The sequence below is a fragment of the Triturus cristatus genome, chromosome 10 (assembly GCF_964204655.1).
Source record: "Triturus cristatus chromosome 10, aTriCri1.1, whole genome shotgun sequence".
Lineage (NCBI taxonomy): Eukaryota > Metazoa > Chordata > Amphibia > Caudata > Salamandridae > Triturus > Triturus cristatus.
In genome coordinates, this window is record NC_140593.1 from 1,154,787,135 (window position 1) to 1,154,810,006 (window position 22,872).

At 48.8% G+C, this 22,872-nt stretch overlaps 1 protein-coding gene across 1 annotated transcript in view; it reads left to right on the plus strand.

Moving 5' to 3' along the window:
* Nucleotides 1-22,872, plus strand: part of USP11 (ubiquitin specific peptidase 11) — a 401,576-nt gene that overhangs the window by 129,557 nt on the left and 249,147 nt on the right. Inside the window, exon 8 of the mRNA XM_085629511.1 lies at nt 5,120-5,293. Coding sequence (XP_085485637.1) covers nt 5,120-5,293 — 174 coding nt within the window. The remainder of the gene's footprint in view (nt 1-5,119; nt 5,294-22,872) is intronic.

The window sequence follows — 22,872 nt, forward strand, 5'->3', positions numbered from 1 at the left end:
CCACCCCTACAGCAGGTCTTACAGCCGTAAGGCAGGGTGCAATATACTACATGTGTGGGGATATGTGCATGAGCAAAAATGCCCCTGTGATGTCTAAGTCAATTTTTTGATATCACAAGTGAACAGGGAAGCCATTTAAGTACATGTGCTGGACACTAGTAAAAACAAGTTCCCCAGCTACATGATGCCATCACTGAAATCCATTGTGTTTGATATCCAACACCTTGGATTAATACACCCACAATGATGTCAGTAGTGGATTTATTAATGCTTGCACCCAGGGGGCACAATAGGTGCCTCTTAAACACCTACCAGTCTCTAGTGTGCTGACTGGTGTCGGACCAGCCTGCCACCACGGACAGGTTTCTGACCCCCTGCTGGTGAGAGCCTACGCTCTCTATGGGCAGAAACAACCAGAGGTGTTGTCCTCAAAGCATGATGGCTAAGTGATCAAAATCCCAAGGCAGGAGGCTTCAAGGGCCTCTGCCACATTTGATATGTGACCACATCTTCTCCAAACAGTGGAAATGCCAATCCCCTGCTCTGGGCCCATTTGGCACCAGGACAGGCGGGAAATTGAATATTCAGGTGAGTGCGGTGGACTACCAGGTAAGGCACACCCCTCAGGTGACCTGCCTGATATACCTTCTTTAGGTAAATTCTGCCATTTTGATAGCAGAATTAGGAACTCTGGGACAGGGTTTTGCTCATTTCCCATAAGAAGTGGTCATATAGGGTGTGTAGTGACCCCAAGGATAAGTAGCCCATTGGCAGCCACACTTCACTATCCAGTATTTTGCGGAGCCCAGGCACCAGAAATGCAGATTCTGTCGATTTTAGAAGGACACAGAAGAGCCGCGAAGAGCAAAAACTGAGGTCCAGCAACTGTCTTGGCGCCAACCCTGCCGGCCTGCCTGCTATGCCCGACAGTTGAGCCAAAGATGACTCCTCTTGCCACTGCTCTGCCTCCAAAAAACTTGGGAGGACTGTCAGAACTTCAAGAAGCAACCATCTTCCCTGGAGTAGCGGAACTAATCCCCTGCTTCCTGAAGGCACCCAAGAAGATCTGTGAGGTGTCTGGACCGCGAAAACCTGACAGCGGAAACCACCACTGCACCCGTGCCTCCCAGCCCAAGTTGAAGTGGGCCAACAGGGCCAGCGTGGTCCTGAGACCCTCCAGAGTCCAACCCCACCTTGGGTTTGCCCAGACTTGACTCTCAATTGCCGTCTTCAGTATCTTTGTGCAGGCTTCCTCAACCGCGAGCTTCTCCTACAGCAAGGACCCGACACCTAAAATCACGGCTGCACCCAAGACCCACAGCCTATGTGAAAGTGGACCGATGTTGTCCCTATATGCACTAGCATCTCAAGGGCTGAGCCTCGCTATGAGTTCAAACCCGACTGGACCCCCAGTACCAACCTCGTTTTCCCAAGGCTGTTTCCCTTTGAAACCGAGGCACCCAACACTGAACAGCACCTCTGAACCCGGACACCCCAGAGCCTACAGAGTTTACCTGTTGGTGCTGCCTTGGACCTTGCCCCATACTTACCTTAGCTCCAGAAGATTAGTCCTGTAAGTCGCTGCTCAGTACCCATATGCACTATGTGTTTTTCCCCATAGGATAACGTTAGCACATTAGATAAAATACAAGTGTATTTATCGGTTTTCTTCAAAACAGCTATTTTAAAAAGTACTTACCCTATAACGAAGTTCTTGGTGTCTAAAAAATATATCAAAAAATATTTTTTTCTAAATTGGTGTAGATCTCCTTATTGAGTGTGTCTAACATTTGACTGTGTGTATGCAACAGATGTCTAACACTTCTCATTGATAAGCCTAAGGGTGCTCGACCACACTACCACAAAAACACCTTGGTATTGTTAAAGCAAGCCCCTGTCCACTCATAAGGGATACCTGGGCTCTCTACATGATTGGACTTTCTACAAAATGTACCTCTTTTTTGGTATGTTCTATAAAGAGCAAGCTGCCTACAGCCATGGCGTGCTGTCTCTTTTTAGAGCACCTCGTCATGCAGCCTGCAATGACAATCTGCATGAGTTTGGTGCTGGGTCCCTTAGAGTGTAGTTTCAGTAGACAAGGGAAACCCTAGGATCATAAGGGACCAAGGGTACTGAAGTAATTTTAGGAACAAGAGCCCCTTAGAAAAGATAGGAAAGTGATCCGATTCGATACAATAATAAGTTCCATGAATAGTTCTGCTAAACAAAATCCAAAGCTAGAGTATTTTCAAGAAACAAAATAGCAAAAAAGAGGTGTAAAAAATGACAAAACATATAAACACAGGCAAAAAATCAAAAGGCTGTGACTAACATTTGTGTATAATACTCAGGTCACTTATTGCATAGCACAAAACACTACTGCACCTAGATTGGAAATAATTTCAAACATAGTTTTAGCGGGTCAGAGTGTATGTCGACTGTGTTTCTATCCCCCAAGGGTATGGGATCATCGGCAGCACTGGGGGTCAGTTGCCTGACAAAGTACCAATGGTGTATTTACATTAAACATCTGTTTTTATAGCAATCTATAATAACATGCAACAGGTCACATATAATTTGTGCCTGTGAAGAATTATTTGTAATTATGAACCACCTGAAATGAAAGGAAGAAAAGCTGAAGACAATGACTGCCTTGGTCCCCGCCCTACCGGCCTGTCTACAGGTTTGACAACCCTGTGACTCGTCTTGCAGCCAGCGACCTCTAAAACCCTGGGAGGACTGCTGCCTTCGAAATAGACTGCAATCTCCCATGGATAGCTGACCTGTCCAGAAGAAATTCACTCCAAATGACTCAGAATCCCGGCACATCTGTGTCTCCTGCCTATTCTGCACCCGACAACCACAGCCGGATTCTGAGTAGCTCACCTGTCCAGTTAAGTCTCTCCAGCGATCCTGACCTTGAGTCCAGTATTGGCTGACCTCTCATGATCTGCACGACAGCACCTGCAGTGTGAATCCAGAGGCTCCCCCTGTACACGACTGGCTCTTGTAAGACGATCCCGCTGTCGAAAGCCACCCTTGCACTTAAAACCCCTAGACCTTGGTGAGATGAACCAACGGTGCCTTTACACCTCTACTGAACTCTGCTGCTGTTCTCCCTTCTGCAAACTCTATTGCCACGCTTGCAGCCTGTTTGTCGACAACAGAAACCCCATTGAAGAGCATTAGGCGCCAGATGCTGAAATTGCACCCTCCGTCCGGCTGCCCCTGTGCCACTGGTGGTGTATGTTTGGTGCTGCTTTGTGCCCCCGTGCTTTTCCTAAACCCCAAAGCTTGGCCCCTGCAACCGATACTTACCTGCAAGCAGTGTGCCTTCGAGCACTCCCAGTCTCCTTTGGAACGCATAGGGCTGAAGACAGAGTTTGACCTCTGCACCCGTCTGCCACTGTGCAGTTTTGGTAGTCACCTGACACTTGCCCCTTGCTGACCTTTGGTCCCGAAGACTGGAAGAGTAAGTGTGATACTTGCATCTTTAACCACGATATTGTTTTCCCCATAGAATAACATTGAAGTGTTTAGAAATTGTTTTAAGTGTCGATTTTTGAGATTGAAAGAATTTATCTTTAAAAACGTACTTACCTTATTGTGAAGATCTTGATTTTAAAGTAAAGTACAAAGTGTATTTTTCTAAAATTGGTGTGGATCTCCTTTTTGAGTTGTGTCCATTATTGGTAAAGTTTGTCCATACAATACACTCCTCTGTGTTAGGCCTAAGGCTGCTCGCCCACACTACCACTAATGGAGCACTTTGGCTTTTACATTGAGCCCTGTTCTCTTTTGGGGAACCCTGGACTCTGTGCACGTTATGGCCACCTAGTGACATACCATATACAGAGCCAGCTTCCTACAATGGAGGTCCTGTTAAGCGCTCTTTTGTCTTTTAATCGACTGTACAGTGAGCCATTCAAACTCGAACCAACTAAGTTGACGCCCACCTGGGAAGAACAATGTCTGTAAATGCACTCTACTGCTCAAAACTACTAGATGGGTGAATAATAAACAGCATGTGAATGTAGAAAAGCTTCAAGCTTCAAAACTGTTCTTAGATGCATATAGCTATCTTCTATCTGTGTAGGTGTAAGACAATTTCTTGCTTATGATTATGATTCAGTTACTCTCGAATATCCCACAGTTGACCCAAACACGAAAATAGAAATATAGCACCCAGCACTGAGATGCTATATTATTATTTGCTGTTGTATATCTTCGATCTTAGCTCTGTTTTAGTTACCTATTTATGTTTTTCTAAACTGATGCTCTGACTGGCATTGGGTGTTTGTGTGCTGTGTCAAACTGTATCGGAATGTTTTAGACGCTTTATAGTTCATTTTAGTTGACCTGTGAGAATTCAGAGACCAAAATAAGTAACCTCTCCATTGAATTTGAGAGTACCAGTACTGTAGCCCTAGGATAAGTGTTAAATGGCAAGTTTCACAGAGGATGTTGGCCAGTAGCCACTAATAAAACCTCTAGAAAGTCCTCCCAAAAGATGTTCTGCTGAAGTCCGTGAGATTGCTGGTGAAAAATAATCTTGAGTAAGTTCAGAGCCTTAGTCATATTATTCTCTGATGTCAGTCAGAGTCTTGATAGAATTAACACCCACTAAGCTATTTTCGTTTTAAAGTTAATTAAATAGGACAATTTTAGATCCAGGCCCTAGATAACAGTATAATGCAAAGCTTGACAAACTAGATTCTGTTGAGCTGCAAAACTATTGTTGCAGATTGTATCTTTTTTCTTCACTTTTCCTGTAATGACAAAAAAATTACCCCTTGCTCGTTAATTCCAGTCTTAGTTTACTTCCATAACTTGTCTACTTTTAGCGATTAAGGTTCCCCATTCCAGAGATTTGATAGATTCATCTCTAGTGATTGAGTATGTTTGTCTCTTCTTTCAAGACGTAAAACAATGTTGTTTCCATTTCCAAAATGAATGTTAGATGTTTGTGTCGTGAATGATTCTGTAGTTTTTCATGTTCTGTGCACTCAGCAGTTTCATTCTCAATAATGTTTTGATTTTTTTGCCTGTTACCGTTTTTAGCTTTTCATCCCTTTCACTGACGTGTTTACCTTTTTTCTTTTTTTTCCCTATTCCTCAGTGTCTCAGTAACGTTCCGCCACTGACAGAATATTTCATAAACAACTTGTATCTTAAAGAGCTGAACTTCAGTAACCCATTGGGCATGAAAGGGGAGATTGCAGAAGCGTATGCGGACATCATAAAGCAGATGTGGTCGGGTCATCACTACTCCGTAGTACCCCGCATATTTAAGGTAAAAATGATCTGGGAAGGGTGAACACTACCAGAACTCTTACTCCTTCATCCTCATGCCAGCAGAGCGTTTCCTAAATTAGAAACAATGTTTATTGGATAATCTGTTTACAATAACTTTCTCCTCTTCTGACGCAAGTGCCACCAAGCTGCTCAAATGTTCCCCTCCATTGGTTATGTTTGGCTTGTACAGGGAAGAATACTTTGTCTTCCCAGTTACCTCCGATCAGTGGGTTCTGTTGGTTGTTCAGCCTGGTTAGGCCCTCGCTTTTCTATATACTCATGTTTCTCCTGTTTTTGTTCAGACTTTGGCAGATCGGGACAATAGAGAGAGTCACCGAGGTGGAGAGGGGGCAAGTGTTGCTACTAGTGGTGGTTCTTGATCACTGAGAAAGATAGCTTGATCAGGCCAATTTTGGATCAGTGATTCCTCAGTGCCTTTGTTTAGAAAGACCAATTGAAAATTGAGATCTCTCCTAGGGTCTGTCTACCCTGGACCCGGAAGATTGGAGGATGGTGTTTGCTGTGCTTCAGTGTGTCGTCACCTTGAACCCCCGCACTCCCAATCCCACCTCCCATCCCATTCCTGGCTGATTTACAAAGGTGAAGACCGTGACCACAGCCCATCTTCACAAATAAGGTATCCTAACATATGTGACTCGACTATGAGTAGGAACGATGGCTGGACAAGGGTGGGATCTGCTGACGATGGGTCTAGATTTAGGCCCACCCGTAATGTTATTACTAACTATGGCAACTATATACACCCTAATAGATATAGTTGTCTTGACCAGGTCGATTGACCATACAAGGGACAGGGGATCGGGAGAGGCAAGACAGATATTATCGCCCGAGAATTTGATGCCCCCGATGGGAAAATCTAACTTCTACCAGCTCCCAGGGTCGAGTAACTAATTTATTTCAGAGTCCAACGGGTAATAATCCAACTTTGATAGTCTCGCCTGCTCATATTATTGCCCCTACTGTCCCATCTACTTTGGAAATACCACTCCAAGTGCCCGCAGCCCCAACATTGGACACTGAATCCGAGAAAACTGGGGGATTAGGATTAAAACCTCCAGTTGAAACCCTAAAGGTTCTTTCTTGGAATGTGGCGGGCATTGCTAACAAATTACATACAAACGAGTGGGACTCCCTAGTAGGCAATAGTGATATCTGTCTCTTTCAAGAGACCTGGGCGAGGGAACCGCTGTGTAGAGCAGGATATGCAGTGTTTGAAATTAATGCCACTTGGACTGGTAAAGGGAGGCCTTCAGGTGGTCTGGCGGTCTGGGTAGCTAGTCACATTGGGTGTAACGCGGAGAGTGTATCTACGCTCTCGCAGGACATACAGTGTGTCCTACTCAAGTGGCCTAATGCTTTAAATCTGGCAATTATTAATGTGTATTCCCGCCCAGTTAGTGTGGCCATGGATTCACCCACATTAGACGATCTTTCGTTTTTCTTGGGTCATCTTCCAAATGACTGCAAGATAGTGATGGGCGGTGATTTTAACTGCCATTTTGAACCCTTGGAAGGCCTAAAGGAAGGTGCCCTTACGGCTGAAGACGACTTCTGGGGTGTCCCGCCATGTCAATCTCCCCATCCCAAATCTTGGTCCCCTCTCGCAGTACAAATCATGTCCCTAATACTAAACTTTTCTCTAAGGGCCTGCAACGGTCGTACTCCCTCTGATATCCCTTCATCATGTACCTTCAATAGGAAGGACCATGAATCGAGGTTAGATTATATTTTTGTAGACACCGGCCTCTGGTCTAAGGTCCAGGATTTTAGAGTAATTGCAAGAACGGATAGTTATCACAATGCACTCCTACTGGATATGGTGCACCCCATACGTGCTGTTGGGTCACTCTCCGCTGAGCCCAGTAAGGACCTAGGGAATCTGGTTCTTAGCTCCAATAGACGTAGGGTTAAATGGGGGAAACTGGCAAACTCAGAAGAGAGCATAAGTAAAATTTATCAGCTAGTATTCCCCAGGCTAAAAGAATTGGACGTATTAATTAATCAGCCAAGACCCCTGGAATTCAATGAGAAGCTAGCCCTAATTCATGAAGACTTAGTGAGTGCTTTAGGTGAAGTCTTCTATCCAGTGGTACCGTTGCGGAAGAAAAAAACTCGAACCCCAACCTGGTACAACTCCTCTTGCAAAAAGATTAAGACAGAACTAATAAATACAATAAAAGCAGGTTCTGACAAGGGCAAGGTTACTGAGCTCAGGCGGAACTACAGGAAAACTATGGCATTAGCATCATCGGAATGGGATTGGAATAGATGGCAGGACCTCTCACTAGCACTAGAAGCGAGGGACCCGAGAAAATTCTGGTCCTTGGTAAATACTGGCGCAGGAGAACCCAAAGCTGCGGTGGAGCCAAACATTGCAGCTTCTGTTTGGGAGGCCCACTTTGGCAAATTGTATCAAGAAACCTTTGGATTTGCCAACGCTGTAGCCTCCACTGCTTTATCTATTCCTGTAGCTGGACTGGAATTTACCCTTGGTGAGGTGGTCAGTGCAATAGAGGGTTTGGCGACGGGGAAGGCCCCAGGACTCGATAGACTGCCCGGTGACCTTTTTCGTCTGCACTCAGAGATCTGGGGCCCCTACCTCCTCATTCTCTTTAATTCCATCGCGGGAGGTATGGAGATCCCCTGTACTTGGTTGGGGGCAGAGATAGTATCTATTTTTAAAAAGGGCTCTCCTCTTCACCCGGCCAACTACAGGCCGATCAGCCTCATAGATGTTCCCCAAAAAATCTACTCTCGCCTCCTCCTGAACCACCTTTTAGATTGGATGGAGGAAAATGAAATCCTCAGCCCCCTCCAGGCTGGCTTCAGGAAAAACACGTCCACCATGGACCAGATCTTCCGTCTCGTTCTCCTCTACTGGAAAATCGTGAGGATCGAGAGGGGGAGGTTGTACATGGTGTTCGTGGACCTGAGGTCAGCCTTTGACCTGGTCCCCCGTAAGAAATTATGGGAGGTCCTAAAGGAACTGGGTGTTCCGATCCATCTATTAAATGCCATAATTAGGCTTCATGATAACAACTACGCTCAGGTTAGGTGTGGGAGGGATGGAGCATTGTCATCAAGGTTCCCAGTCCTTAGAGGGGTAAGACAGGGTTGCGTTTTGGCGCCAACCCTGTTTTGCCTCTGTCAACAATGTCATATCCCATCTTGACACTATTGGGGACAATGACGCTCCATCCTTGGCAGGAAGGAGGGTACCAGCCATTATGTTTGCGGACGATACCCTCCTGCTTTCAAAATCCCCGATGGGGATCCAACGGATCTTAGATGGATTTGGTCTTTTCTGTAGTCAATACGGTCTAGAGATCAATACAGAGAAGACCAAGTTCATGATATTTAATCCATCACCCAAAACCAGACCTAACCCATCACTGAGTTCAGTAAGATTGGAGAGGGTAAAAACTTTCCAGTATTTTGGGGTAACTCTGCAAGAGAATCTATCATGGGAACCCCAAATAGCAAGATGTCGGCTGAAGCTGTCCCAATTATCTGGGGCGATTCTGAAGGTTGTAAACACTTCCACTTACAAACCTATTAGTCCGGCAGTGGAAGTGTATAAAACCCAAGCTAAAGCGGCCGCATCCTATGGTGGAGAGCTATGGGGGTATAGAGCAGGGGTAGAAATTGTTAAAGTGGAAAATAATTTCCTCAGGCGTCTCCTTGCTCTTCCCCGTGGTACACCCCTTTTCCCCTTAAGATTAGATATGGGTCTTCCCTCTATAAGAGAGGACTTGGAATTAATGCCTTTAAGATTTTGGCATAGGCTTTGGTCCACTGGTGAGCTTGTACACTACAGGCAAGAGCTCACTCATGTAATGAATTTGAACCAGTGTGACAAAATCCCATGGTTGGCTTCTATAAAGAAAGAACTGTACCGGTTGGGACTCCCTGAATTATGGGAGTTACCTGAACAAGGCTGCCAAAGGGTTTCACGAAAAAGTCTTGTGGAGACATACAAGGAGAAAAGTCTTGCTACCTTGGTTTCTGCACCTAACAAAGGTATTCTAACTGATCGATTCTTGGATTTCAAGGATTCATATCAGTTTGAAGGTTTTATGGACATTATCTTCCCCATACTATCAAGAAAATTGTTCATTCAATGGAGGTTAGGGACTTTGCCTATCAAACCTTTCACCTACAAATGGACAAAGAGGGATGACAAAATCTGTCCAGGGTGTTGCACCCATGATGAGGAGGAAATTCACCTCTTGTTTTTTTGCCCAGCTTATAATAGACCAAGGAAATATTGTTTAGCCCCACTTTGCCGGAATCTGGGTATAAGGAGCCATTTGCATTCGTACAGAATATTGAAAACGAGTACCGCCCCCCACATAGTCTTTGCAGTTGCTAAATTCATAATGGCCATGTGGCAGATAAGGACCAAATTATTAAAAGATTGAATTCTGTCGTAATGAATTGTAATTGCTCTCCGTGATTAGATATTCTATGTATATGGATTTTATGGTTTTTAAGAATGATTTTAACACAAGGGGATGTTTTATGTTGATAGTGTATTGTTGTATCTTTTATGGCCAAATAGGCCGAAATAAAGAGAGAGAGAGAGAGAGAGAGTAAGGTATCAACATGTTCGAGGCATGTGGGCTGCTGAATTCATATCTGTGCATAGATCGCCGCCTAGTGTTGGGTCCGGATGTTTGCACGTTGTTGTCCTGGAAGAGTCTTCGAAGTATCCTTGGATAGGTGACTCCTCCCCTGGACTACAGTGCGCATGGGCATCCTCTCCATCCTCAGATTGTTTTTTTCCGCCATTGGGTTCGGATGTGCTATCTTAGCTCAAGTTAGGAAAATATTTTTTCGAGGCCAAAAGGCCTTTAGTTTGCGTCGGTACTGTTTATCGATCGGGTTTCGATACAATCCTGTTAGTTTACTAACTTTCAGCACCGACTTTTTTCGCATTTACCTGTCCATCGACTACTTCGACGATGGAATCGAGGACGCCATTCAAAAGGTGTCCGGTATGCAATGCGAAGTACCCACACATCGACGTCCATCCGGTGTGCAACAAATGCCTTTCGCCGGACCACGACGAATCGACATGCATGGCCTGTGCCCGGTTCCGTTCCAAGAAGACTCTGCGGAATCGACGAGCGGCGAGACTCGAGGCGCAGCACGCGGCACCGGCCCCAACAGACATCTTCGACGAGGCCGAAGACGTAGAGGAATTAGAAGTCTTGCCCTCCAGTCCCGTTTCCGAACACGAACCCGGATCGGACGAGGTAGACGAGTCACTCTTCCACAGAGGTGAAGACGACACCGAGGTAGGAGACGACGAGGAGGCCTTAGGGGCCGAAGAGAGTAGCTCCAATGATGAACAAGGCCTACCTGTTCAAACCGTTGAAACACCAGTGCCACAGCCTATGGCTCCGGTCGAGGGATCGCCTTCGGGCCTTACCCGAGACCCATCCCGCAGTTCTTCGGCCCCGCCCTCGGGCCCGGCCTCGGACGTTCAGCGGCAGCCATTACTACATAAACAGGCTGGTTTCCCTACCACAAAACCGAAACCGAAAGCTGCTCCGGTTCCACCGAAACCGAAACTGAAAGTGGCGCTGGTCGGATCGAGGCCTTCGACGCCAGCGCACTGCGTCGGCACCGACCGCACCAAGAGGGACTTCGGTGCCGAACTTGAAGCGGGCGACGTTGGAGTCGACAAACGGAAAAAAGCCATCGGCACCGACAAACCTGCTCGGCTACCGGCACCAACGACACCAAGGGCCGTACCGCCTGCTGTGTCTCGCATCGCTCCCTCGACGACACCTAAGCCTCAGGTATCGAAGACTTCGGTGATCTCTGCACCTCGACTGGATGAACCGCCGGCGCCGAAAAAATCCACGGCCGCCTCTACGAGCCTGGCCGGTGCCAAAGCCTCGAAGGCGCCCCAAGTACGACCTGGTGCGACGCAAGGCAGCAAAACCACAGCTGTCCTCCAGGACACGTCGGGTTCCGGTTCGATCGGAGCTCCAGCAGCCTCTTCGGTGCCGGCCAACATTACCTTCGGCTTGCCTCCGTCGACAATCCCAAAAATGTTCCAACTCAGGACACGGGTCACCCAACCTACGGTCACACCTGCTGAGACGTCTCCGGCACGTATCATCGACGCCGACACTGGCAGGATGATTCTCCACGACCGAAGGATAACTTCGGAGCCGCCATTGGACCCTTTCAGGATCCCACTAAAAAGGAAGTTGCCTGCAGAATCGGAACCTCTCCTTTATGAACCCTTCCATTCATCCTACCAGGATCCACACCGGTTCTCCCCCACACGCTCCGATACGGATGCATTGGAGGACTACATGGATGACCAAGTCCCCTACCATGTAGACACGGACCCTGATGACCAGCAGGACCCTGATCAAACTTGGGGCGACCCTGCAGACCCCAGTGCACCTCTCGATGCACAGGACCAACAACTCTATGGGGCAAAAACATCTCCTACGGAGGATACTGCGGCGTTCAACGCTCTTATTGAACGTGCTGCAAATAACCATGGGGTACAGCTTCACTCTGATACCATCGAAGATGACTTTCTAATGGACACCTTTGCATCCTCAGAAAGACATGTAAAGACTCTGCCAATGTTGAAGGGGGTCCTCAAACCAGCCAAGGACATTTTCAAAGAACCCACCAGGGCACGAGTGATAAACCCCAGGATTGATAAAAAATACAGATCAGCACCTGGGGATCCTACTTACATCAGAGGACAATTACCACTCGACTCCATCGTCGTAGCGAATGCACGCAAGAGGGCACACTCGCAAACGACAGGTGACGCTCCTCCCCCGGACAAAGAGTCCAAGGTGTTAGAAACCTCTGGCAAGCGAGTTGCCGCCCAAGCTGCCAACATATGGAGCATAGCCAACACTCAAGCGCTCCTTGCTCGCTATGATAGAGCGCACTATGACACACTGGAGCAAATATTCCAACATCTCCCTGACCAGTTCAAGGAAGGCGCAGAAATGCTCATCAGAGAAGGACCGCTACTAACGAACGCTTCCATCAAATGCGCACTAGATGCTGCAGACACGGCTGCCAGAGCCATAAACACAAGCGTCATGCTGCGACGACATGCCTGGCTACGGATCTCAGGATTCAAGCCTGAGGTACAAAACAATATACTGAACCAGCCCATCAACCCCGACTATTTATTCGGGCCAGAGGTTGACACCACCCTCGAAAAGATAAAAAAGGACACGGACACTGCAAAGTCCATGGGCGCCCTACAAACTCAGTCCTTTCGGAGCGGCTCCTTTCGTCGCCCCGGAAACAAGGGAGCAGGTAGAGGACAGGGGTCACAACAAACGTATAGCAAAGGCAATACACAGACCACCTATGATAAAAACACCCGAGGTGGATATCGTGGCTCCAGCACAAAGGGCAGAGGACGCGGCTACGGCAACACCAGGTCCTCCCCCAAGAACAAGGATTGACGCCCTCTCCCTTCCTCCCGACCACATAACACCTGTCGGGTGAAGGCTACAAAGGTTCCTGTCCACGTGGAATTCCATCACCACGGACAGGTGGGTCAAAGACATTGTAAAATACGGTTACTGTCTGGAGTTAACCTCCACTCCACCCACAATACCACCAAGAAGCCGTCCTATGTCCTCAGAGCACTTAACGCTCTTACAGCAAGAAGTGCAAAGTATGCTTCTAAAAGGCGCTATAGAGGTCGTACCCATCCACGAGCAGGGTGCGGGAGTGTACTCCCTCTACTTCTTAATTCCAAAAAAGGACGGGTCGCTCAGACCTATATTAGACCTGAGACCCCTGAACCAGTACATTCTTTCAGAGCACTTTCACATGCTCACTCTACAGCAAGTCCTTCCGCTTCTCAAGCAGGGAGACTTCCTAGCCACACTGGACCTCAAGGATGCGTACTTTCACATACCCATCCACCCCTCACACAAAAAATACCTCAGGTTCACTGTTCAGGGGCAGCACTATCAGTTCAAAGTCCTTCCCTTCGGCGTGACAACAGCGCCCAGGGTTTTCACGAAGTGCCTAGCTACGGTGGCAGCACATCTACGGAGGCAGCATATACACGTCTACCCCTACCTAGACGACTGGCTCGTTCAAGCGAAGTCAGCCCAGCAATGTGCAAGCCACATGTCCCGCACCATTCACCTTCTTCACAGTCTGGGATTCTCACTAAATTATCTAAAGTCCCATCTCCAGCCCGCACACGTACAACAGTACCTAGGTGCGACTATAGACACTCTGGCGGCCACAGCTCAGCCAAATTTAGTGAGGATCAACAGCATACAACTGCTGATCTCCAAGTTCAAACCCAATCACTCACTTCCAGCGCGAGTGTTTATGCAGTTGATAGGCATGATGGCCTCCTGCATCTTCATAGTCCCGCACGCGAGATTACATATGCGCCCACTTCAGGAGTGCCTAGCACGTCAGTGGAATCAGGCTCAAGGACAGTTAAAGGACCTAGTGTTGGTGAGCGGTCGGGCTTACAACTCTCTGCATTGGTGGAATCCACAAAACCTTTGCAAGGGCCGACCATTCCAAGAGCCTGTCCCACAGATAGTACTGACAGCGGACGCGTCTCTCCAGGGATGGGGAGCTCATGTACTCCACTACACAGTGCAAGGACTATGGACAACACAACAAAAGAAGTTGCACATCAACCTTCTGGAATTGATGGCAATCTTCCTAGCCATGAAGGCATTCAAAGTACATCTATGCAACAAGGTCGTGTTGATCCGGACGGACAACATGACCGCAATGTACTACATACAGAAACAGGGAGGAACACACTCTCCATAGTTGTCTCATCTGGCTCAGAGCATGTGGAAGTGGGCCATTTAAAGGAACATGTTCCTCATGGCGGAACACCTCCCTGGCAAGGACAACCAGATGGCGGATCTGCTCAGCAGACACAGCCACCAGATGCACGAGTGGGAGTTACACCCATCAGTACTCCAACCGTACTTCCAGCAGTGGGGTCATCCGGAGATAGACCTATTCGCGACAAGCGAAAACGCAAAATGCCAAAGCTTCGCCGCCAGATTCCCACATCCGCAGTCGCAGGGCAATGCGATATGGATGAACTGGTCCGGCAGATTTGCGTACGCTTTTCCCCCAGCGCCATTGATACCGCTAGTGGCCCGCAAACTCCGACAACACTCCCTGACACTCGTCCTAGTTGCTCCCACGTGGGCACGCCAGCCGTGGTACACCACCTTCCTCGAACTTTCCGTGGTGCCGCATCAAAGGCTGCGGATCAAACCCGCACATTTGACGCAAAACCATGGAGAAGTTCAGCACCCAGATCCGCAACAGCTGAATCTGGCGATCTGGCTCCTGAAGTCCTAGAGTTTGGCTATCTCAACCTGCCACCTGACTGTATGGACATCATCAAGGAGGCCAGGAGACCCACTACCAGAGCTTGCTATGCAGCCAAATGGAAAAGGTTCGTCATTTATTGCGGTAATAATGACATCAACCCGCTGGACGCATCCATCCAAAACATCATCTGTTATCTCTTACACCTATATCGATGCAATCTGGCGTACACCTCTATACGTGTCCATTTGACCGCAATCTCAGCCTATCTGCAAACCAGGCAGCACCTCTCTCTATTCAGAGTGCCTGCCATCAAAGCATTCTTGGAAGGACTCAAACGAGTCATTCCACCAAGCCACCCACCGGCTCCAATGTGGAACCTCAACTTGGTCCTCACACGCCTGATGGGTCCACCCTTTGAACCTCTACACTCATGCGAGATTCAATTCCTTACCTGGAAAGTGGCCTTCCTTGTAGCGATCACTTCCCTAAGAAGAGTTAGTGAACTCCAGGCACTAACCGTTCAAGAGCCATTTATACAGGTTCACACCAACAGGGTCGTACTACGTACCAACCCCAAATTCATGCCCAAAGTAATATCGCAGTTCCACATGAATCAGACTATTGAACTGCCAGTTTTCTTCCAAAACCCACAAACTGTTGCAGAAAGGGCACTACATACACTAGATGTACGGAGGGCCCTCATGTACTACATCGATAGGACTAAACCCTTCAGGAAGACAAAACAACTGTTCGATGCCTTTGCCCCACACCACAAAGGTAACGCCATCTCCAAAGCAGGGATAGCCAGATGGATAGTTAAGTGTATTCAAATCTGTTATCAAAAAGCAAAACGCACATTAACTATTCCACCACGAGCCCACTCAACACGTAAGTTGGGGGCTTCCATGGCCTTTCTAGGAAATATTCCCCTGCATGATATATGCAGAGCAGCCACATGGTCCACTACACACACATTTACAAAACACTATTGCGTAGATGTGCAGTCAAAACAGCAGGCAGCTGTAGGACAGGCTGTTCTCAAAACACTTTTTCAGACCGCTGCAGCTGGCACGGGTAGCCGCCGCCAATAGAGGGCACTGCTATGTATTCTATGCACAGATATGAATTCAGCAGCCCACATGCCTCGAACTGAATATGCTACTTACCAGTATGCATCTGTTCTTGGCATGTAGGGCTGCTGACATTCATATCGCCCTCCCTCCTCCCCGGCGCCTGTCGCAGCTGCAGCTCTCAGAATTACTGCAAGCATGGTCATCACTTTCTGTATCTACTCCATCTCTGCCACAATGGCGAAAAACAATCTGAGGATGGAGAGGATGCCCATGCGCACTGTAGTCCAGGGGAGGAGTCACCTATCCAAGGATACTTCGAAGACTCTTCCAGGACAACAACGTGCAAACATCCGGACCCAACACTAGGCGGCGATCTATGCACAGATATGAATGTCAGCAGCCCTACATGCCAAGAACAGATGCATACTGGTAAGTAGCATATTCAATTCCTGTTCTTTGGTGACTGACTGCTGAATGCGGGCTCACTGCTGTCAGACTTGGACCACCTGCTGTCCTCCCTGGATTTCATTATCAGCTAGATGATTTCCCTTCTCTGGCAGGTGCAGTGGATTACCTTTATTGGATTGGTTTTGCATATGATGGATTTCAAAGCCGTTCTGCCTTTGAAATTCCGAATATGCTCCTGATGTTCAAGCACATGCCTATGTTCCAGCCGGATGGTTCTGAGGCTTCTCTTGGCCTCCTGCATCCTGCTGGTGCCTTTATGCTCATTGGGACATGCAGGATCTGCAGTGGAACATCCACCTTCAGTATTGAGGCATTCCTCTAGGACAGCATCTTCATATTGGACAAAGCAGTCTGGGGCCTGCACGATTGTATCATGACTTGTGATTGGACGTTTTCCTTACCCGATCCAGAGCTGACTGTGGTGATGGTGTCATATCTGGACTGGGTGGGGGCGGCAGCACATAAGCGAGTCAGAGGTCATGGTCTCCAGTGGAGAAGCAGCACCAAATCAATCTGCTGAAGTTAAGCACCATCTGACTAGCTCTCAAGACCTACCTACCTTCCTTCCATCCATCAAAATCATTCCCATCATCGTTCTTGCAGACAACATAACCTCCATGTGGTACTGCATTGAGAGGGATGGTTTGGGCGTCTAGTGTGAACTGCCAGGAAGTCCTGCAGCTAGACTCCAGTTACCATCTTTGATCTACGTTTTTAAATTATATAAGTTTCTAACTCCAACCCACTACCTGGGGTAAGTTTTGACTGCTCAGCCACACTGCCTTTGGAGACTCCAGTGCTGAGAGAGTATGTGTTCATTAACTTTAAGTGCAGTAGTGGGGTGGAGCAGGACACCGGTAACAAATGACATAACACTAACATTTGTTGCCCAGTTAAGTCTAATTGTCCTGGAAATCCAGGAAAAAGTCCTCAGACCTACCAAATGTGATTCTTGTTTTGTTTTTTAAATCATGAGTCAGGGAATAGGCCCTGTAGAACATCTTATGGTCTGGGAAGTTGAGGAGAGCACTCCGATTGTGGCAACATCAGACTTCCTTCCAGTTTCCCGCAACTGAGTTTGGCAATTTAAATGTTACTTCAGTGAAGTGCCCAATGGGGGAGAACTAGGATGACGAGCGGGTTAAGTTGCCTTTATCTGTCTAATTATCCTTTTTTCTATTTGCAGAAAAAAAACGTTCATAATCAGTTATGCTCATAAGACAGGAACTCCCATTTAAAAATAAACCAGGCTATCGCTTAAAAACAGAGTAAACAAAAAAACCTGACATTGCTCCTTAATAGTTGTCTGACCAATGACTTGCCCCGCCCATCAAACCATATCCCATACCCCCAAATGCAATGCCCATGATTTCACAAAGGACATGGTAATTGAGATCTAACGTGATTTTACTTATTAGTTTAATATGGAGAGTATTGATGATAACACTAGGGGTGCAGTATGTTGTTCTTTGGATATGTTACATAATTTCTGATGGATACTTCTGCCTGTGGATTCCTCACCTTATGAATACCCCCCTGCGCCAGCATCCCGCGGAAATTCTTTCCTAGCTCACCCACGTCGATGAGGACGTCACAATAGCACGGCTCAGCTCGTGACACCGTATGACGTCATTGGAGCCATAAGAGGACCTCGTCGGCGTGCTGACGTCAATTCCCTTTTGTTCGTGGCATGTGGGCTGCTGAATTCATATCTGTGCATAGATCGCCGCCTAGTGTTGGGTCCGGATGTTTGCACGTTGTTGTCCTGGAAGAGTCTTCGAAGTATCACGAGATAGGTGACTCCTTCCCTGGACCACAGTGCGCATGGGCATCCTCTCCATCCTTAGATTGTTTTTTTCCGCCATTGGGTTCGGATGTGCTTATCTTAGCTCAAGTTAGGAAAATTCAGTTTAAGGCCAAAAGGCCTTTAGTTTTCGTCGGTACTGTTCCCGTTCGGTATCGACTGCTTTCTTGATTAGTTTAGAAACTTATTCCAGCCTTTCGGATCCGTTTGATCCGAACATCGGACTTACATCGACGATGGAATCGAGGACCCCATTCAAACGGTGTCCTTTATGCCACGCAAAATACCCACACATCGACGTCCACCCGGTATGCAACAAATGTCTCTCACCGGATCACGATGAGTCGAAATGTATGGCCTGTGCCCGATTCCGATCGAAGAAGACTCTCCGGAATCGACGGGCGGCGAGATTTGAAGCGCAGCAATCGGCGCCTGCCCCGGCCAACATCTTCAGCACCGAGGACGAGGACGCAGAGAGCGTGGAAGAAGTAAACTCCAGCCCCGCTTCCGAACACGATTCCCGATCGGAAGACGACAATCCGGGCCGGACTGGGAACCAAAACCGGCCCTGGCAAAGTGCTTAGCCGGCCCCCCGGGACTCGGGGGGCCGCCGAGCTCTTTGCGAGGGCCGGTTTTCGGCCGATTTTGTTACAGGGCTGATTTTGCAGCTATGCTGCAAAAACGGCCCTGTAACAAAAACGGCCCCCAGGGGCCCAAAACCGGCCCCCACCCGTGCGGCGCACCGGGGGATTGCCCGGTGCCCGCTACGGCCAGTCCGGGCCTGACGACAATGAAGTGCTTTTTCAAAGGGAAGAAGTCATCGACGAGGTAGGAGACTACGATGAGGCCTTTGGGGCCGAAGAAGATAGCTCTAGTGAAGAGCCAGGCCCACCCGTCGATAGAGAGGCCGTCAAAGTGTGTCATTCTACGGCTCAGGTCGAAGGATCGCCTCCGGGCCTTACCCGAGCTCAATCCCAAAGTTCTTCGGCCCCGCCTTCGGGCCCGGCCTCGAACATCACGCACGAACCATTATTGCCAAAGACGACTGGATTCCCTTCAACGAAACCGAAACCAATCGTCGCACCAGTTCCACCGAAACCAAAAGTGAAACTGGCCGTGATCGGCTCGAAGACCTCCACTCCTTCGACGCCAGCAAAGGCCGTCGGCTCCGAACGCAGTAAAAGGGATTTCGGCACCGAACTCACTGCAGCGGATATCGGTACCGACCTGAAGAAAAAGGCCCTCGGTCCCCCAAAAGCGCCTCGGCCTCTGGCACCGAAGCAGTCGGCCCCGACCACCAAAGTCAAAATGGCCGCTCCATCTGAGTCCACGTCGAAGACAGCGGCACACGCCAAGTCGTCGACTCCAACGACCATTGATACCTGTCTTCGGATCGATGACCCCGTGGCTCCAAAGCGGTCGACGCCTACCTCCACGGTGCCGACTGGCTCCAAAGAACCTTCGGCGTTCTCAGTGCGACAAGTCGCGGCGTCGTTGCAACGCATCAGAGAACAGGCAGCCCTCCGATCCACGTCGGGCCCCGACACGAACAAGGCTCCAAAAGCAACCTCGGCGCCAACCAACATCACTTTTGGTTTTCCGCCATCCACGGCGCCGAAGATGTTCGAGATCCAAACACGTGTCCGCCAGACACAGTCCCCGTCTACTGGACACACACATTCTGAGCCTTCACAGCCACAATTCATCGACGCCGACACTGGTAGACTGATGCTACGCAAGCGGAAGATCACGCCAGAGAGGGGCTTGGACTCCTACAGAATACCTCTGAAGCACAAATTGCCAGCGGAGTCGGAACCAGTTCTGTATGAACGCTTGCAAACCTCCTATCAGGATCCCCAGTCCTTTTCTCCTGCGCCTTCAGAAACGGACGCAGTGGAGGACTACATGGGCGATGATACCACCTACCCTGGGGATGTCGATCCTGATGAGCAGCAGGACCCAGATCAGGCATGGGATGACCCTACAGACCAGGGTACCGCGCCAGATACCCAGGACACGCAGCTTTACAGCGCCTAACATCTCCCACGGAGGACACTGCTGCCTTCAATGCCCTCATAGAACGTGCTACCGCCAATCCTGGAGTACAACTCCATTCTGACACTGTTGAAGAAGACTTCTTAGTGGACACTTTCGCCTCCTCCGAAAGAACTGTCAAAACTCTGCCCATGTTGAAAGGAGTTCTCAAACCTGCGAAGGACATTTTCAAAGAAACAACCAGGGCACGGGTGCTAAACCCCAGGATTGAAAAAAAATACAAGCCTGCGCCCGGAGATCCTATGTACATTAGAGGTCAGTTACCTCTGGACTCCATGGTAGTTGCTAACGCTCGCAAACGAGCCCATTCGCAAACAACAGGTGATGCTCCTCCCCCAGACAAGGAGTCCAAAATACTGGAGACCTCGGCAAAAGAATTGCAGCTCAAGCAGCAAACATTTGGCGCATTGCCAATACACAGGCACTCCTGGCCCGTTATGATTGTTCCCACTACGACACACTAGAATCACTACTCCAGCATCTGACAGATGAATACAAAGAGGCAGCGGAGCTCCTCATCAGAGAGGGACAGCTCCTTACCAACGCATCCATTAAGTGCGCCCTGGATGCTGCCGACACAGCAGCTAGGGCAATTAACACCAGCGTCATGTTACGACGACACGCATGGTTGAGAATCTCAGGATTCAAACCAGAGATTCAAAACAACATCCTAAATCAGCCAGTCAACCCCGACTACTTATTCGGACCCGAAGTTGACACTACCCTCGAAAAAATAAAAAAAGACACTGACACTGCGAAGTCAATGGGGGCTCTGCAGACGCAGCAATTTCGTAGTGGCTCCTTTCGTCGCCCCGGGAATAGAGTAGCAGCTAGAGGCCAGGGGTCACAGCAGCAATACACTAAAGGGGGCACACAGAGTACCTACGATAAAACCAACAGAGGTGGATATCGTGGCTCCAGCACCAAGGGCAGGGGACGTGGTTACGGCAACACCAGGTCCTCCCCCAAAAACAAACAGTGATGCCCTCTTGCTTCCCCCCGACCACATAACACCTGTCGGGGGGGAGACTCCAGCGGTTCCTGTCCACGTGGAAATCCATCACCACAGACAGGTGGGTCAGGGACATTATCCAACACGGTTACTGTCTCGAATTAACCTCCACTCCACCCAACATACCACCAAAGCACCATCCTATGTCCGTAGAGCACTTAGCATTATTGCAGCAGGAAGTGCTAAGTATGATGCAAAAAGGTGCAATAGAGGTCGTGCCCGTCAACCAGCAGGGGACAGGGGTGTACTCGCTGTACTTCTTAATCCCAAAAAAGGACGGGTCACTCAGACCTATACTAGACCTGAGACCCCTCAACCACTACATTCTCTCAGAGCATTTCCATATGCTCACCCTACAGCAGGTTCTCCCGCTGCTCAGCCAGGGAGACTTCCTAGCCACACTAGACCTCAAAGATGCGTACTTCCACATACCCATACACCCATCACACAGGAAATATCTCAGGTTCACTATTCAGGAACAGCACTATCCATTCAAAGTTTCTCCCCTTCGGAGTGACAACAGCACCCAGGGTTTTCACCAAGTGCCTAGCTACAGTGGCTGCACATCTACGGAGACGACACATTCATGTCTACCCTTACCTGGACGACTGGCTTGTTCAAGCAAAGTCGGCCCAGCAATGCGCCAGCCACATGTCCCTCACCATTCACCTCCTTCACAGTCTGAGATTCTCACTAAATTACCCAAAATCACATCTCCAACCCGCACACGTACGACAGTACCTGGGCGCGACCATAAACACTCTGGCAGCCACAGCTCAGCCAAATTTGGTGAGGATCAACAGCATGCAACTGCTGATCTCAAAGTTCAAACCTCAACACTCCCTTCCTGCGCGAGTGTTCATGCAGTTGATAGGCATGATGGCCTCCTGCATTTTCATAGTCCCGCACGCGAGACTACATATGCGCCCGCTTCAGGAGTGCTTGGCACGTCAATGGAATCAGGCGCACGGGGAATTGAAAGACCTAGTGTTGGTGAGCGGTCGGGTATACAACTCTCTGCATTGGTGGAATCCACAAAACCTTTGCAAGGGCCGACCGTTCCAAGAGCCTGTTCCACAAATAATACTGACGGCGGACGCCTCTCTCCAGGGATGGGGAGCTCATGTACTCAATTACACAGTGCAGGGACTATGGACGACACAACAAAAGAAGATGCACATCAACCTTCTGGAACTGATGGCAATCTTCCTAGCCATGAAGGCATTCAAAGTACACTTGTGCAACAAAGTCGTGTTGATCCGGACGGACAACATGACTGCCATGTACTACATACAGAAGCAGGGAGGAACACACTCTCCACAGTTGTCTCATCTGGCTCAGAGCATGTGGAAGTGGGCCATTCAGAGGAACATATTCCTCATGGCGGAACACCTCCCCGGCAAGGACAACCAGATGGCGGATCTGCTCAGCAGACACAGCCACCAGATGCACGAGTGGGAGCTACATCCGTCCGTTCTCCAACCGTACTTCCAACAGTGGGGTCATCCAGAGATAGACCTATTCGCCACAAGCGAAAACGCAAATTGCCGAAGCTTTGCCGCCAGGTTCCCACATCCACAGTCGCAGGGCAATGCGATATGGATGAACTGGTCCGGCAGATTTGCGTACGCTTTTCCACCAGCACCATTAATACCGCTGGTGGCACGCAAACTGCGCCAGCACTCACTAACACTCATCCTAGTTGCTCCCACATGGGCGCGCCAGCCATGGTACACCACCTTTCTAGAACTTTCCGTGGTGCCACATCAAAGGCTGCGGATCAAACCTGCACTCTTAACGCAGAA